Below are 15,345 nucleotides of genomic sequence, written 5' to 3'. Positions count from 1 at the left end.
TAAAACTTCACAAAGATTCCATCCTATTGGCATAGTAGCTAATTGTAAATATGCTAATGATTTGGTTATATACTCACATGCTAAAAGCAGAAGAATTATCTGCAATGATCAATATATCTAATTGGTTAAATTCATGTTTACATCTTAATTTTAGTAAAACTATGTTTTTAAATTTTTAAAAACCCCATAACACATACAAACATAATACATACATACGCTATAAAAAGACTATATGCACACAATAAATATTAGATAGGAAGTCAACTGTATATCACTGTAATATTTTAACTAAATATGATTTTAAACTGGGAAAATGTGATTAAATTTGCAGATACACTATATTGCCAAAAGTACTGGGACATCCCTCGAAATCATTGAATTCAGGTGTTCAAATCATGTCCATGGAATTAGTTTTTTTTGTGATCGCTATAATGCTATAACTACTTTTTTTTTACGGTTCATGCTCTAAATCGGTCATAATTGTAATATATCTTTAGTTGGACTGTCGTTCTTGTGTACTCTCGAGTTGTTCATGAGAACGGTTTTGGTTTTTGTGATGGAAGGGGTGACCATTGAATATTCGACCTGGATTAGAAACACACAGATTCTGCCATAGACATTGCCTGAATCATGTTTTTGCTGGGCAGAGCTTTCAAAATAGGGGCGAGACCCTTTTGGGGGTATGGGTGTGTTTGTTTTGGTGATTTGAAATATCTACAATGGTTACCAGAAAGCACTTACCCCACCTTTAATGCTTTAGCAAAGCAAGACACTTTGGACAATTTCATGCTCCCAGCTTTGTGGAAGGGGATGGCCCCTTCCTGTTCTAACATGACTGCAGATAAAGCAAGGTCCATAAAGACATGAATGAGCGAGTTTGGTGTGGAGGAACTTCACTGGCCTGGACAGAGTACTGAACTCAACCCGACCCGACCGAACACCTTTGGAATAAATTAGAGCAGAGACCATCAGCCTTTTCTTAGAGCACCACATACCCAGAATACTACATCCACAGAAATATAACATTTTAATAATCTATAAAACAGTTGAGATTGGATAATCAAACGGGTCTTCCTTATTTGGAGTAGCGGCTTGTTTCAGGTCTCATATTTAAAATTGTGTTTTTGTGTTAATATGTCTGGTTATTGCCATGTTTGCTGGAATATGTTTTTAATGATTCTTAAATGTTGTACCTGTCAACCTGCAGGGGACTACAGATGAAAATGAGCCTCTATGGCTAAATCCAACGCATTTACATGATAGACTTAAGTGCTCATGTTAATGTGCATTCTTCCTTTAAAAATAGAATTAAAATACATTCCTACTTTTTTCCCTGTAATGTAAACAGTCACAGGATGTTAGCCACTTCAGCTAACCTCAGAGTAAGAATATTCAACCAACATAAAAAAAAAAAAAATTAAAAACAAGCATTTAATTTACAATTAGAACACCATTCCCAAAAGCAAAACCCAGCTTGGAGACTGATGAAAAGCATGTAAACCCAAGACTTTCATTAACCAATTTGTATGTATAAACATAAAATAATTTTATTAAAAGAAAAACATGGTCAAAATGAAACCGGGCTTAGGCAATCATTTTCAAAAATAAATATTCAGCTGAAAAGTAGCATAATTTATCCAATAAGAAAAACAAATTCATGTTCCTGATGCATCCATGCACACAGTGCATATGAAAACGAGAGCTTCTTGTCACTTCCTCACCAAGGGTAATTCTCCTTATTGCTCTGTCCAACATAGTCATTCATTGAGGACTGGAAGGAAAGAAAAAAACAAAGAAAAACAATGATTTAGAGACCTATAATAAACTTCCTAAATCATTGCTAACCTAGTTGAAATTGGGCAATTTATATTCTGAAATGACCGACAATCATCCATTAAATTTGAGCTTCCTGGGTGCCTTTTATATGACAATCTATGATCATTTAGATTCAATCTTTTAAATCGCACCAGTCTGATATAACAAAAGGATATTCGTCTGAGGAACAGAGAGATTGTCTCAAGTAGACTGACCTGCATGAGGAGCCTCTCTTTCCTCAGTCTCTTATAGAAGAGCAACACGTCCTGGTTGGCCTGGACCACTCGAGGATCAAAGTCCATCACACGCAGACCTTCCAGACTCCGAGCCCGTGACAGAGCAACATAAGCCTGGCCGCTCTCAAACACACGCGCCAAAGAGATCTCCACACAATCTAAAGTCATGCCCTAAACAAATCAAGACACCAGCAATTTATTTCATTGATCTGCCAATTTGAAACATTTGACATATTTTTTGTAAACAATATGCTAGAAATACCATGTTTTTAGTATTGGAACCAAGTTTTTGACAAAACCAAGAAAATAACGAAGATACAAAAAAAATTGAGTTTATGTAAAATGTTTACAAAAAGAACTAATTTACTAACAGCAGAGCATAGTTATAAAACACATTTAAAAATGCTTAGTTGCAGTCCTTGATTCTGATTGGTTGAGCCACATTCAAAACTAAGTTACACAGAAACATACACCGGTGACCTCATTACTACTGCACCTCTAAGTCTATGTTCAGACTCAGTCCAAATCAGATTTTTTATTTAACAAGTGTGAGAGAGAAAAGAAAAATAAAGACAAAAGAAAGGATTTTTACAAATCCATTTCAAGCTTCATTCCTACAGGGTTTTAAATCCATTTCAGATTGCTTTTCTGGAAATCCGTTTTAGTCTAAACCGCTCCGATTGGTTTTTGCGTGGTGTGTGTGACTCTCACGCAATGTAACGTCAGATGTTATAGGAAACATGCTAAAAAAGGGCCTGCAGTGCTGGAAGACCAGACCAATTATATAACAGACATGTTTTGGCGGAGACGACAACAGCATGGAAGAGACTATGGTGTTTGAAAACAGTGATGATGTGTGGGCAGGACCTACCTTACCCTATGTTCGCCCATTTGCGATCGTATTATCGCAACTATTGAACTACAGAAAATGACAGGTCTGCAGTAGCACTATGGAAGCCACGTAATAAAAAATAACTAATTGAGTTTATTACACAACTTGGATGCAAATTGGATGTTTAGGGCCCAAGCACTGATGGTGTGAGGACACTATTGGAATTGCTCAAATCTATTAATCTGAAAATGAATCTTATTGGGGGCTTAAACATGCTCAAACTCATGAAACTTTACACACGCGTCAGAAGTGGCATAAATTAATGTCTAATACGAGTTTCAGAACTAGGGGTGGGAAAATGGCTCATAAGCGCCACCTACAAAATTTAAATTATGCACCGTTCACACTACATTTCACGTACAAGAATGACATTCGGTACACACAGGTAGCAGCCCAATACCTACACACAAAAAAAGTCACAGGGAGCATAATCTGAAAACCCAGTCACATACTTTGGATTTTCTCTGCAAAAATGTTGCAGTTTTTGCCATTTCCAGACATTGTTCTTAAACTCCTCCAAGAGATTTAACCAGATCAACATTATATTTGGTCAGTCTGATCTAAAAGCCTTGGTGATGTTAAATTGTAAAAATCTTGAGTTTTCCCTAAAGGGTGTGTCCGCAGCGCCCTGACAAAATCGGTTTTGCCATGAAAGAGGAAGTTGTTGTTGCTGAGGAATCCAATGTCCAATCTGCCTTTAACTTCATGTTTGATAAGTCTTGGCCTGAAGACATCTATTCTACACCCCAATAGAGGGAATGCATCAACGTCACTTTCCCGCCGAAACACGCCCCCTCAGCCGGGGCTGGGTGGCTGAAGAGCTGCTGCGTGACTGGAGTTAATAGAGGAAAACGAGAGTTGAGCAAACGATGATCAGTTTAAACTAAAGGTTGGGCTCGATCTAGTGTTCCTTACAACTTACCAAAGATTCATTGATCCATGGATAAGGACATGCAGCAAGGAATCGTGTCTTCCTGACCTTTTTATGAGCCTGATTTTAACATGATTATTTATAACTGATCAGTCATCACATTTTTCAAGTGAATCCCGCATGTATATGCGGATGGTCAGTGCATTGAAGCATGTATGGGGCCGCTTGTGACGAATGGAAAACAAAAGTTTTATCCAAATTTTGAATATATTATAGACTATAGATTATTAATAAAAAACTAAATAATAATTATATTGCCCAGACAGCGCGCAAAGAGTGCTCCCTTTATAATCACTAAAAGCTGTCACTCATTCAATAAAAGCAATCTCACAGATTTCTGCAGTGAAGCTGGTATACAACGAATCTCTTATCTTCACAATGTCTGCACTTTGTGTGTCTTATAAAGCGCGTCTTATAAAGACGTGCGTGTTAACTGAACTCAGCACCTGGACAAACACTAGAGCTGTGAGTGGCTACATTACTCACCGAATGACGAGTGCAAATACAGATACACACTGGATCATTTGCTAGCTCATTTTCGCTAATAATATGCTATTATGAATTCTTATGGAGGATTACATATCCTAGACAAGCAGTTATGGGCAGCTTTTCCGTCTTAAAGCAGAAGCAGCAGCAGGTTGGCTGTGGTTTGGGTGAGAAAATTACACGCCATTATAAAGTCCGTCTCAAGCTTGGAACAGCGATGTCCAGTGGGTTCGTGGACAAGCCTCCTCCTACATTCGCTGCATTCACACTGTAAACCAGTGCTGCCTCTCAGGCTTTTTGCCACTCAGTAGGGCGTAATCGCAGGCGCTCCAGCTGACGGTGATGTCACGCGCATTCCCTCTATATTCAGATAGTCAAAGAGCCCCCTGCTGGCAGCAGGAAGTGACTGCCACATTTCTCCTATATTTACCCACTTAAATGCATATCGTTTCTATATTCACCCTTTACCAAAGGCCATTGGGTGACGGTGAAAATTGCTGCTTTAATTCTTAGAATCGTAAAATAATTTAAACTAAATATTCTGCCTTTTACCCCTCAGAACTGAGAGATAAGCCTAAAAATTTTGTGTTTAAATATGACTTATATAAAACTTTATAGTGTTATACATTTCATGCTGTAACTGTAAAGCCATTATGCCCATGAACTGCATGTGAGAATTATGTAGATCTATTATTTACATAAAATCCATGCTTTAATAGCAGACTAATTATTGCAGGTTTCATCAGTCCAGTCTATGGCTTGTAACCATTAATGTCTGCGTTTAACTTCACAGGAGTTTGATGACGGTATTCTAGAAATATGAAGATAAAGAGCAATCTGATTCTGACATCCAAATAAATTCTCCTCTTCTGTAGATTTAATTTTCCTCCACTTGTTGCCAGTTTTTCTGCCACCACAATGCACATGCAGCTGCAAAATTACACAACTGTGAAATTGGTCGATAAAGCTACCGCTAACAGTTTTATGATATTAAAAAATGCCAGAAGTGTTCCAAATGTATTGTAGCATCCCAAAGTTAGAACTAATTACAATAGATTTAGACCTACATTGTTATTGTGAGGAATTGTTTTAATATGCCACTTTTCTCAGTTTCTCCACTGAGCATTCGGACACAGCCACATGAAACATTTGCCAGACAGCCAATGAGGTTGATTACTCGTACACTTATAGCACCATCTTTGGTAGTCCATCAGTGCAGAAGGCACTGGAAAGGTCAGAAAAGGGTAAACATGATGACTAGTAAATGAATCAATACGGAAGCCAGAACCAGTTCTGAGCATCTGTTCACAGATGCACAAAAACACATTATTCCAGAGCCAAGTCATTTTGTTTAATAGGACTTTCAATGAAAATTGCATGACCATTTCCTCTAGGGCCCAGAACAGTAGGAGAACAGCAGCACAATCTGGTAATATTAGATTTCATTCTATGCATTCAGCCAATGCAGATTTGACGATGCATGAGTCATGATGGGGCTTCATTGCAGAACTCACCTGACTCTTGTGGATTGAAATAGCCCAGGCCAGTTTGAGTGGCAGCTGCTGTCGGCTCAGGTACAGCCCCCCAGACGCTTTAAACATCCAGCGCTCTCTCTTCATTACCTCAACAGCCCCGCAGAGGAATCGCACCCGAGGGAGACCTGTGGGGGAGGGGTATGACAAATGAAGAGATGTCACGACATCTCACTGCATATCCTCCATAGCTGTTCTACAACCAGCCAAATACAGCTGTGAATGCCATTTGAGTAGCTTAAAGCCAATTAAGAACATGTCAATTTTAAAATGTTTATTTTATTCTGACAACCGCTCAATTTTATTACAGTAATATGCGTAATTACTTCTTTTTTTCTTTGTGTGTGTAACTTATGTGGTTCTAAATGAAACTGAAAAAATTTGAAAAAAATACCATTCAAAAGTTTGGGGTCAGTGCGATTATTCAGTCAGTGCATTTATGCCTTCAAATATACAGTAATTGTGAAATATTGCAATTTCAAATAAGTTATATTGTAATACTCCTTTAGTGTCACTCACATAATTCCGAAATCATTCTAAAATGCTGATTTGCTGCTCAAACTATTATTTTTAATAAATGCTCAAAAAAGCTGTGATGCTTAACATTAATTTCATCATATTTTTGTGAAAACACCACATTGTCTCAATTTCTTTTTAAATAATATATTTAAAAAAATATATTTTTGAAAACTATATAGGTGTAGACTGTTCATGGAATACAAAAAAAATACAAAAAATAAAATAAAAACAGTGCCTTTTGATTTACAGGTAGTATTTGTATTACTGCCTGTGTTTTATTAAAATCAGCATAAATTACATCTAACAGAAAATTATGTCACCACAGGATGATGTCAAAACACAATATTAGATGGTCCTAATAATTGGCTTTCAATTCCTTCTTACAAAACATAATTACTTATTTCTCCCTCTAATTGGGTTGACATCTGATACAACATTCTTTGTGAGATGTACCCATTCACTTACTGATAGGGAACACTATTTACAGTGTCTTTGTTACACATTACACGTAGGTTCTTTAGTAATTATTATAATTTATAAATTAACCCTAAACTAATCTTAACTCTATAGTTAGTAATACTTAAAATGTAAACCTTAAAATAAAGTCTAACCACTGATGGCAGTAGAGTTTATGATAGCATTTCATAAAAGCAACACACTTGTGACAGAGAGAGTAAAATATGATGTGCTGTGGAAGTGCCGGTCACAGTCAGCCATACCTTGATTGCCTGGCTGAAAGTCAACCACTACTCCTCTGGCTCCATTCACAAGACCCCTCTGGACATCCAGGTTTTTAGTAAGCATGACCTAAACAAATAAAAAGGTTCTTGCAACATTTGACATTAAAAAAAAAAGAGCAAATGTTAGCCAGAAGGAGATTACTCCAACCTGAGCGCCCACTTTCAGCTGCAACAGACGACTCACTGGACTCTGGGCGTCAATGGTCTGAACCAGCATAGGGTCACTATCCAGAGCTTCGAAAACTCGCACGGCCCCTGCAAGTAAACACTTGAGACTTAGAAATGTGTAAAGTACTATCTCAGGATTTCTCATCTTAAAGTTTGTAGACACGTAAAATACAAAGTTATTGCTATATAGTATGGTTTCTAGTGCTTCATGTCGTCACTGATGAATCAGATTTCAGTTTCTGGTGCTCATTCGCTCACATTCACACCACAGCATTGTCAGCGATACCAGAACAGTCACCACCTGATGCAACTAAACCACATTTCACACATCTCCAGTTGAAAATTAGATTTCTGTATGACCAACCTGGTAACTGTTTGAGCTTATTCTCATTAGTGAGCTCCACATCATCCTTGTGTGTGCACAGCCTGGTTGCTAGGATACCATCCCTCTCGATGCAGTGATTGGCACTTCTCAGCAGCTGCACGGTAACTTCCTCTGTGACTCTACAGGATGGAAAGCCACTGTTACAACGGGATCAACAAGTCAGTTCACAACTTCAATAATTACAAGATGAAGCTTGAACGATCCCCACTACATGGCTTATAAACATTTAAAATCACACCTACAAGAACTACATTAGGTCATGGAAAAAACTGACCATGAGCCACAGGGATTGCATCCCAATAACACCCCGAGCCAGTGAGTCACCGCACTGAACGGCGGACGTGGTGAGAGCTCAGTACCTGCCCACTCTCACAGCCTGGAGGAGAGAAATGAAGGCCTTGTCTGTTTGTCTGCGAACCTCCATCAGCTCCATGTTCATATGGATACACTTCCGCCAGCTTCTCGACTGCAGGCAAAATGGATTTTTGTATCTTATTGTATTAGAGAAAATTAGACTGTGGATACATAGATGCTAACCCAAAAACAATGCACACAGAAATGAACAAAACCAACATTCTCCACCTTGAAGAGACATTTTAAATGTACTTTTAAAGTTATAGATTATCCACATTGTCATGATTTACTCACTTTTTCATTCCTCTTCAATGAGAGCTTGAAGTGGGCAAGCACAAAATGATACGCAGTACCGACATTTCATTATTTGAATCTGTTACGTACCCTCACTTCCTTGTTTACTGCCACATCTCACGTTGCCGGTACTCTGATCGCCCCCACAGAAAATCATCAGGCTATTAATTGTATACGTCACACGTTTGAAGATTTTTTTTAATAAGCTGCATGAACTTCAGTCTTGCGGTGTCTACTGTCTGACACACAGAAAGCGTGTGATCCCTTCAGTTCTGTTTTGTTTCTTGTTACACACTTACTGTCAAATACACACAGTCATGGCCAAATGGCTGTCTTGAGTATTCATGTAAACACAGTCGGTTATGCTTTAAGTGAACGATATCAGTTGGGGAAAGAAACCGAATGAGAGTCAAAGCTGTGCATTAGCTCTTAAAGTGACAGTCTGCTGATAATACAGTAAACGTGCCGCTGTAGCTAACCCTGTCAAACAACAGAAGAACAAGAGATGATCACTCAGTGCTCTGGCTGAATAACCTTTGTAGCTTTATTACGTTTCAGCGTATATTTAATTGATGAAGACTACTGTTTTTAGAGCTTACTTTTAACAAAGAGAAATCAAAATAACAAAAATAACCGTCCACCCCCAATCCTGGGTTTTAGGTACCATGAAAGTGGTTTGGCTTTTGCAGTGTTCATCTCCATAGTAATTTACGTTCCACAGCTTACCTGCTCCAGGGCAGGTTATGTTCAGGATAAGAGATCTCAAGCTGAAATTGTACCAATCAGCTGTGAGTAAAGTGGCACCTCTGATGCCTTTACCTCTGATAAAGTCACTCCTCCTGTTTCTCCTCCAAATTAAAGGTCATGACATAGCAAATGGGTTTTAAAGACTAAAGCATCTGGCTTTTAGCAATGTTTATTTATAAGAATAATTCTAAATGATTTAGATATAATTATGTAATTATTATACCCTTAATCAATTACACATGTATCATTTTAGTTAATCAATCATTAATAGGCACTTGTTAAAATGAATATAAATAGCCTATATAAAGGTCATACAAATAAGCTTTAAAATCAATAAATAAAGCTATAAAATTACTACATGTGAGCTTTGTTTTAATTCTTGATATTTTTCAATCATGTAATATTCTGAAATGAATCTCGTTGTTTCTCTTGCGAGAAGTGAATCTCAGTTCCACTGATTCAGAGCACGTGATTGGCTGTTCACTACTGATGTCACACCTAAACTCCTGAACTCAGGATCAAAGTCCGAGTTGACAGAGAACGCTGATGATCAGCATCATGGTACCAACAAAGCCTGAATAGATTGGTTTGGTTTTGTCAACCCGAAACTAATCCTGAGTTTGTTAAACTACCATCATGGTACAGGCCCCAGGTGTATTTGTTTACCTAGATGTTCTTAGGTTGATATAACCATTACCAAGTCAAGCAAAGAGTTTTTGGTATTTAAATATTTGCAATACATTTTTTATGTGTTTACACTGATGTTATAATTATAGCGCCAGATTTGTGACAATTTTTTTGTAGTCATGCTTCCTTTTTTCCAGAAAGAATGTGAAACGCATAAATGGTATCGTTCTCAGTTTATTCAATTTAAATAGATTTTACACACTAACAGCAACACCGTATCGCATATTGAATATTGCATTATTTAAAGGTCCACTGAAATCAAAATTTAAGTTTAGCAGCTTTTAGTACGACTGTGTTAGCCTTAAAGTTATGAATAAGCTGGTATGTTCCAAAACTATGACAAAACTTGCATTTAGGAGATCTAAGCATTCAAATTTTACAGTCTCTCACTTCTGTTAAAACGAATCTCCAATCAAAATGCTCTCTAGAATCTAAAGCCCGCCCCCTACGCTGCAGCTGAAATCAGTCAGTTATTCACACATTTACTAATTTCTACATGGTGAAAGGCACTTAGTGCACTATATATGTAATAGGAAACGATTCACTGTAAATATGCTTTTATTTGAGGCGAATAAGTAAAGAATAAAGTCTGTTTTCACGTTAGTTTCACACACCGCAGCAACGCACACACCCCAACGGCTCTGGTCTAAATTTAGACTACAGACACGAGAGCGCAGCGCGGCTCATATGCACAGACAACAAACATATCGACCCATTTTAACTCTGCACAGAATGCTGCATTTCAAAGCGATATGGAGGAGATTATGATGGTAAACAGTGTTAGAGGAAACTGGCTGCACCAAACAGAAAGGTCTGCTCTCTTGCGCTCTAGTCAAACTGTATATTAAAGAAACGCTATTGGCTGTTTCAAAAAAGGGGAGGAGCTACTAACAGCTGAAGCTGTTTCAGGGGAAATTACGTCAACACATTGAATAATGCAGCATGTTTCAAAGCACTTCAGTGGGCCTTTAACAAGGTATTGCATATCGCATTTCTTCAATATCGCACAGCACTATCCAAAAGTGTGATAAGATGATCAAAATGGTGATGATAAAGCAGGCAATTCTTTGGAATTCTATTGAAAATGTACCACATGAAAATGCTACGACATTTAAATAAATGAGCTTCATAAAAAAGGTTTCATAAAAAATAAAAAAAAACCTTAATTTGTGTTTTGAAGATGAATGAAAGTCTTATCAATGACAGTCTGGAATGTCATGAAGGCGAGTAAACGGTGAGGTCATTTTGGGCTGAGCTAACCCTTTAATGCCAAATCAGATCTAGGCTGAAGTAGAAAAAGCATGAACTACACCTAAATAAGGAGGGTAGTACCTGGAAACAAAAGTTAGCTTTGTCTTTTCCTTTCGTTACAGGTGGAAGTTGAAGAAAATCTCCACACACAATCAGCTGAATCCCTCCAAATGGCTCAGTTGATCTTCTGATGGACCTAGAAACATAATTTAAAAGACACTTTTCTAATAAGCAACTCTGACCTAATATTGAAATATTTAGTGTTGTTCCTTTCCTTCAGAACAGATGATAATGTGCAAACATGTACTAGACTGGGACTTTTGAGAATTGATGGTTTGGATTAACTTTGTATTCAAATTCTGATCCAAATAACATTTAAATATTCATTTGCCACCTGGTGTTCGTTAGGAGGAAATCCAGAGCAACAAATTACGATGCAACCAATCACATTATATGAAACTATTAAACTGTAAAAAAACAAAAGCATAACCCTCATCACCACATTAACTGATAACGGTAAATTGAATTTTATCCATGTGGAAAATTAAGTGTGCTGAGAAAAGAAAAAGGAAAAAAAGAAAGTATCAGTTTTTACACAAGTTCACCTAGCTATGGCTTCCAGTTTGTCAAAGAACTCAGCTTCTACCATGGAGATCTCATCAATAATGAGGTGTTTGCAGGAGGTCCAGTGTTGCAGCACCCCAGGACGCTGAGCCAGCTCAATACACTGTTCAAGAGGAGCAGTGCCAGACCCAATACCTGATAACAAGAGACATGACTCACACACACAATATCACAACTCCATCGCTTTTTATAGATTTGAGGTATGTGTTGATCATGACACGTCAAGAATGTGAATGGTAAATCCCAAAATACTGTTTTGTTTGGGGTGAGAGGATACTAGTCATTTAAAAGAAGAAAAAAAAAACACCTTTGCCATCAATTATACGGTATATGAGGACATTCACTAATGAATGCATGCAACATGTTTGCACAAGTGAAATCATTTGAACTTTTAATTTCCTAACCAGCAAAACTGTGTAGTGTGGTCCCTCCTATGTGACAGGCTGCGACGCCTGTGCTCGCTGTTGCATATGTGCTTTTCGGAGGCAGAGAGCCTACAATTCTTTTGAGCAAGAAGGACTTCCCTGTGCCTAAAACAAAGCCATAAAAAGCAAGGGTTTAATTGCCATAACACATGTGGCTATAAATTGTTATAAAATAAATCCATAATTTGTGAAGTTCATTACCTGCACTTCCTGTGAAAAACACATTCTTGCCACTCAAAACAGCATTGAGAACTGCAGTTTGTTCTTTGCTTAGCTTTTGTGCAACAGGCATAACCAAGGCAGGCTTCTTATTAGGGTGAAGCGCCTTAACCTAAACAGGAAAAAAAAAGTCAATAATCCTGCTAAAATCAAAATTACATTAAACCTTCAGTCATTGTACAGTCCTTTTCAGCAAATGGTTCCAAAAATGCTGAACCTCAGAAATAAACAACTCAAAAGTAAAAACACGAGACATGATTAACATTGTATGATTGTGGTTACTAAAAATGAACTTAATGAAACAACTTAATATAGTGAAATTAATATCAATTTACTGGATTACAATTATATGTTAACTTGTTAAATGCATTGCACTCTAAAAATGTATGTGCTGGCTCAAATACAAAAAAGAAAAAAATTAAGCTACAACAAGCTACATTGAGTTAGAGGAACTTGATTACTCAAAAAAAAAGTTGAAGTCATCTATTTCAGTTAAAAAATCACAGCTTTCATAACACATACCAACTTAACATGCATATTCAATGAATACGACAGATATTACTTGTCACCCGAATTAGTGCGGTCATTGCTTATTTTAATGGCTCATTTGAAGGTAATAAAAGTAATAAAAACCTAACTAGATTATGTATCCTAACTATAATACAAAAATGAAAATTTGATGTTTATCTGCTATGATGCTTATCTGATGTTTATCCCCAGGGCATCCAAGATGTAAGTGTTAGTTTTTTCAGTAGAAAACAAATTAAGATTTTTAACTCAAACCGCTGCTCGTATAATGCATGTCAATGGGGTCTAGTTCTAATATAAAACATCAAATTTTCGTTTTTGGGTGAACTATCCCTTTAAACAACATTAGTGTGTTAACAGAACTATACATAAATGTTTGCAACTTAAAGGGTTTAATTAAGGCAATACATTTGAATTTTTAACATGCGTTTAAGTTAAGATATAGTAACAGGTCCACTGAATTGCTTTTTAGATGGTGGAAAAGGTTAAGACCTTCGGTGTAACAGACCAAAACCCTCATTTCATAGATGAACAACCTCTTTTCTTTTTAACTACTCCATTTTTTTTGTAGGTAACCTAATGGTTTATCAAATAATCTAAGCAAAATAAAATAATTCTGCAAAATTTGCCAAGACAAAGGTGTAAAATTAATGGAATGTAGGCCCATATACAAAAGGATGAACATACCGTGTCACAATCAGGTCTGGGTCTTTTCACTTGTTTCCTTTCACCAAAGATCTTGTTGACAGATCTCTCTGAAAGACCTTTGGGTTGGATTGGGGCGTTCACTTTACTTCTCAGCTCGTTTGCTTTCTGCACATCTTTTAGCTGGAGAGGACTGACTGTCTCAAAGGCTCTGGGCAGACAGGCTCGCAGTTTAGCCCTATCACTCATAGGCTTGTTGCTTTGGGATGCTTGATGTTTGATGCTGAGCGTCTTGAGGAACACCCTCAAACGATCCGGTGGACAATCAGAGACTAGAACCTGTGTGCTCTCCGGGACGAACTTAACAGTGCATTTACCATCCTTTGCAAAGCGCGTGAAGAGCTGGAAATCGCGCAGCATGAAGTTCTGAGGAGCTTTGCCATCGTGCACGCGCAGGACCATCTCCTGAAACTCATTACGCCCTAATGTGACGGTGGCTTTGCGGATGAGCTGCCGTTTGATGGCTTGACCCGCAGGATTCAAGCGCTCCACTGCCACGGTGCACTGAAGCTCAGCGGGCTCAATGTGTCCCAGCATTTCGCCTTCGGGGAACAGAAGAACATCTTAATGCATTTGATCGAGTATCTTATGACTTTGGTCCTTTAATTTCAATGTGTACATTAAATAATATAGGTTAATGCAACAAATATCAATCTCATCTGTAACGGCGAATTTAGCGTTAAAGTACGTGTTCATGTCTTGCTATTATTTTACTTAATAAAGAAAACTAACTCACCTTTCTGATGCACTAACAGCAAACCACCACCACCAGCTGTTCATTCATATAATGCGCACACATGATTTTCAAATAGTTCCGCTCTACAGCGATTGGTCGAGTGTGACAAACTGTTGACCAATCAAACCAGAGGCATTTAAAACAATATCCAATCAACGATTGCGCTTCCTAAACGTTAGCGGCGGGTCCGCCTACGATCAAGTGCTGCACCAATGAGACGGCGTTGCTTTTATGTCCTCGTTCCTTTGTGCATCTACTGGACTGTGGAGCGTCTGCGTTGCAAAAGTAACCATAGCAAATTTGTTAGATTTCATGTATTCAAATGATTATTTCTGAAGCCACAATTTTAGCTACACTAAAGTTGAAATAAGCACAAAAATGGCAATTATCAATTGATTAAAATGACCTGAAAAACACGAAACGTTAACGTTTGGTTTAATATTTTTTTTAATTGATTTCCCAAAACAAAGGCACATTTATGAAAACGTTTAACACAGGGGTTTTCAAACTTTACGATGCCAAGGACCCCCATATATGATGCACCTTTATGGGGGACCCCCTTAAATTCATCAATATATTTTTATGTATGAAAAAACATTTAAACTGTTAGATAGATACTAAGTATGACATTTTAAATACAACATTGTTTCCAAATTTAAATTGGATATACTTAATGTTGGACGTATAAACCTGACGAAGGTGTTCAATCAAAAATTACTTGTATAAGCAACTTTCACAATAAATGTATGTACTTGTAAGCAGATTGTGTCGCATTAAAAATTCTGCTCTACGAACCCAGTGATCATGATAAGATGGGCTATAGTGAGAAAAATTCACTAGCAAGATACAAAGCAAACATATACAATTCTGAAAGGTAAACAAGATGAGAAACGTTTAGAAATTAAACAGTTAGATTGGCCAGTAGACTTTATCCATTTTTGCTTTATCTTTTAATTATCTAAACATTTTCTGGGGACCCCTTAGAACCTTCTGGAGGACCCCTGGGGGTCCCCGGACCCCAGTTTGAAAACCCCTGGTTTAACACACCTTTCTTAATGATTTCTGAAAACC

At 37.5% G+C, this 15,345-nt stretch overlaps 1 protein-coding gene across 1 annotated transcript; it reads right to left on the bottom strand.

Moving 5' to 3' along the window:
- Positions 1-1,529: 1,529 nt before the first annotated feature.
- pif1 (PIF1 5'-to-3' DNA helicase homolog (S. cerevisiae)) lies at positions 1,530-14,374 on the bottom strand. Its single transcript, XM_067454052.1, has 13 exons — positions 14,275-14,374; positions 13,521-14,080; positions 12,288-12,417; positions 12,066-12,191; positions 11,643-11,796; positions 11,119-11,233; positions 8,064-8,170; positions 7,684-7,823; positions 7,300-7,406; positions 7,131-7,218; positions 5,875-6,020; positions 2,031-2,222; positions 1,530-1,771 (listed from the first exon to the last, which is right to left on the bottom strand). Exons 2-13 carry the CDS (start codon positions 14,073-14,075, stop codon positions 1,718-1,720), a joined length of 1,914 nt encoding a protein of 637 aa, XP_067310153.1. The 5' UTR covers positions 14,076-14,080; positions 14,275-14,374; the 3' UTR covers positions 1,530-1,717.
- Positions 14,375-15,345: the final 971 nt, after the last annotated feature.

The sequence above is a fragment of the Pseudorasbora parva genome, chromosome 9 (assembly GCF_024679245.1).
Source record: "Pseudorasbora parva isolate DD20220531a chromosome 9, ASM2467924v1, whole genome shotgun sequence".
NCBI classification, from domain to species: Eukaryota; Metazoa; Chordata; class Actinopteri; order Cypriniformes; family Gobionidae; genus Pseudorasbora; species Pseudorasbora parva.
Note: the sequence above shows the minus strand (reverse complement) of the source record. Positions and strands in the feature narration are given on the sequence as shown.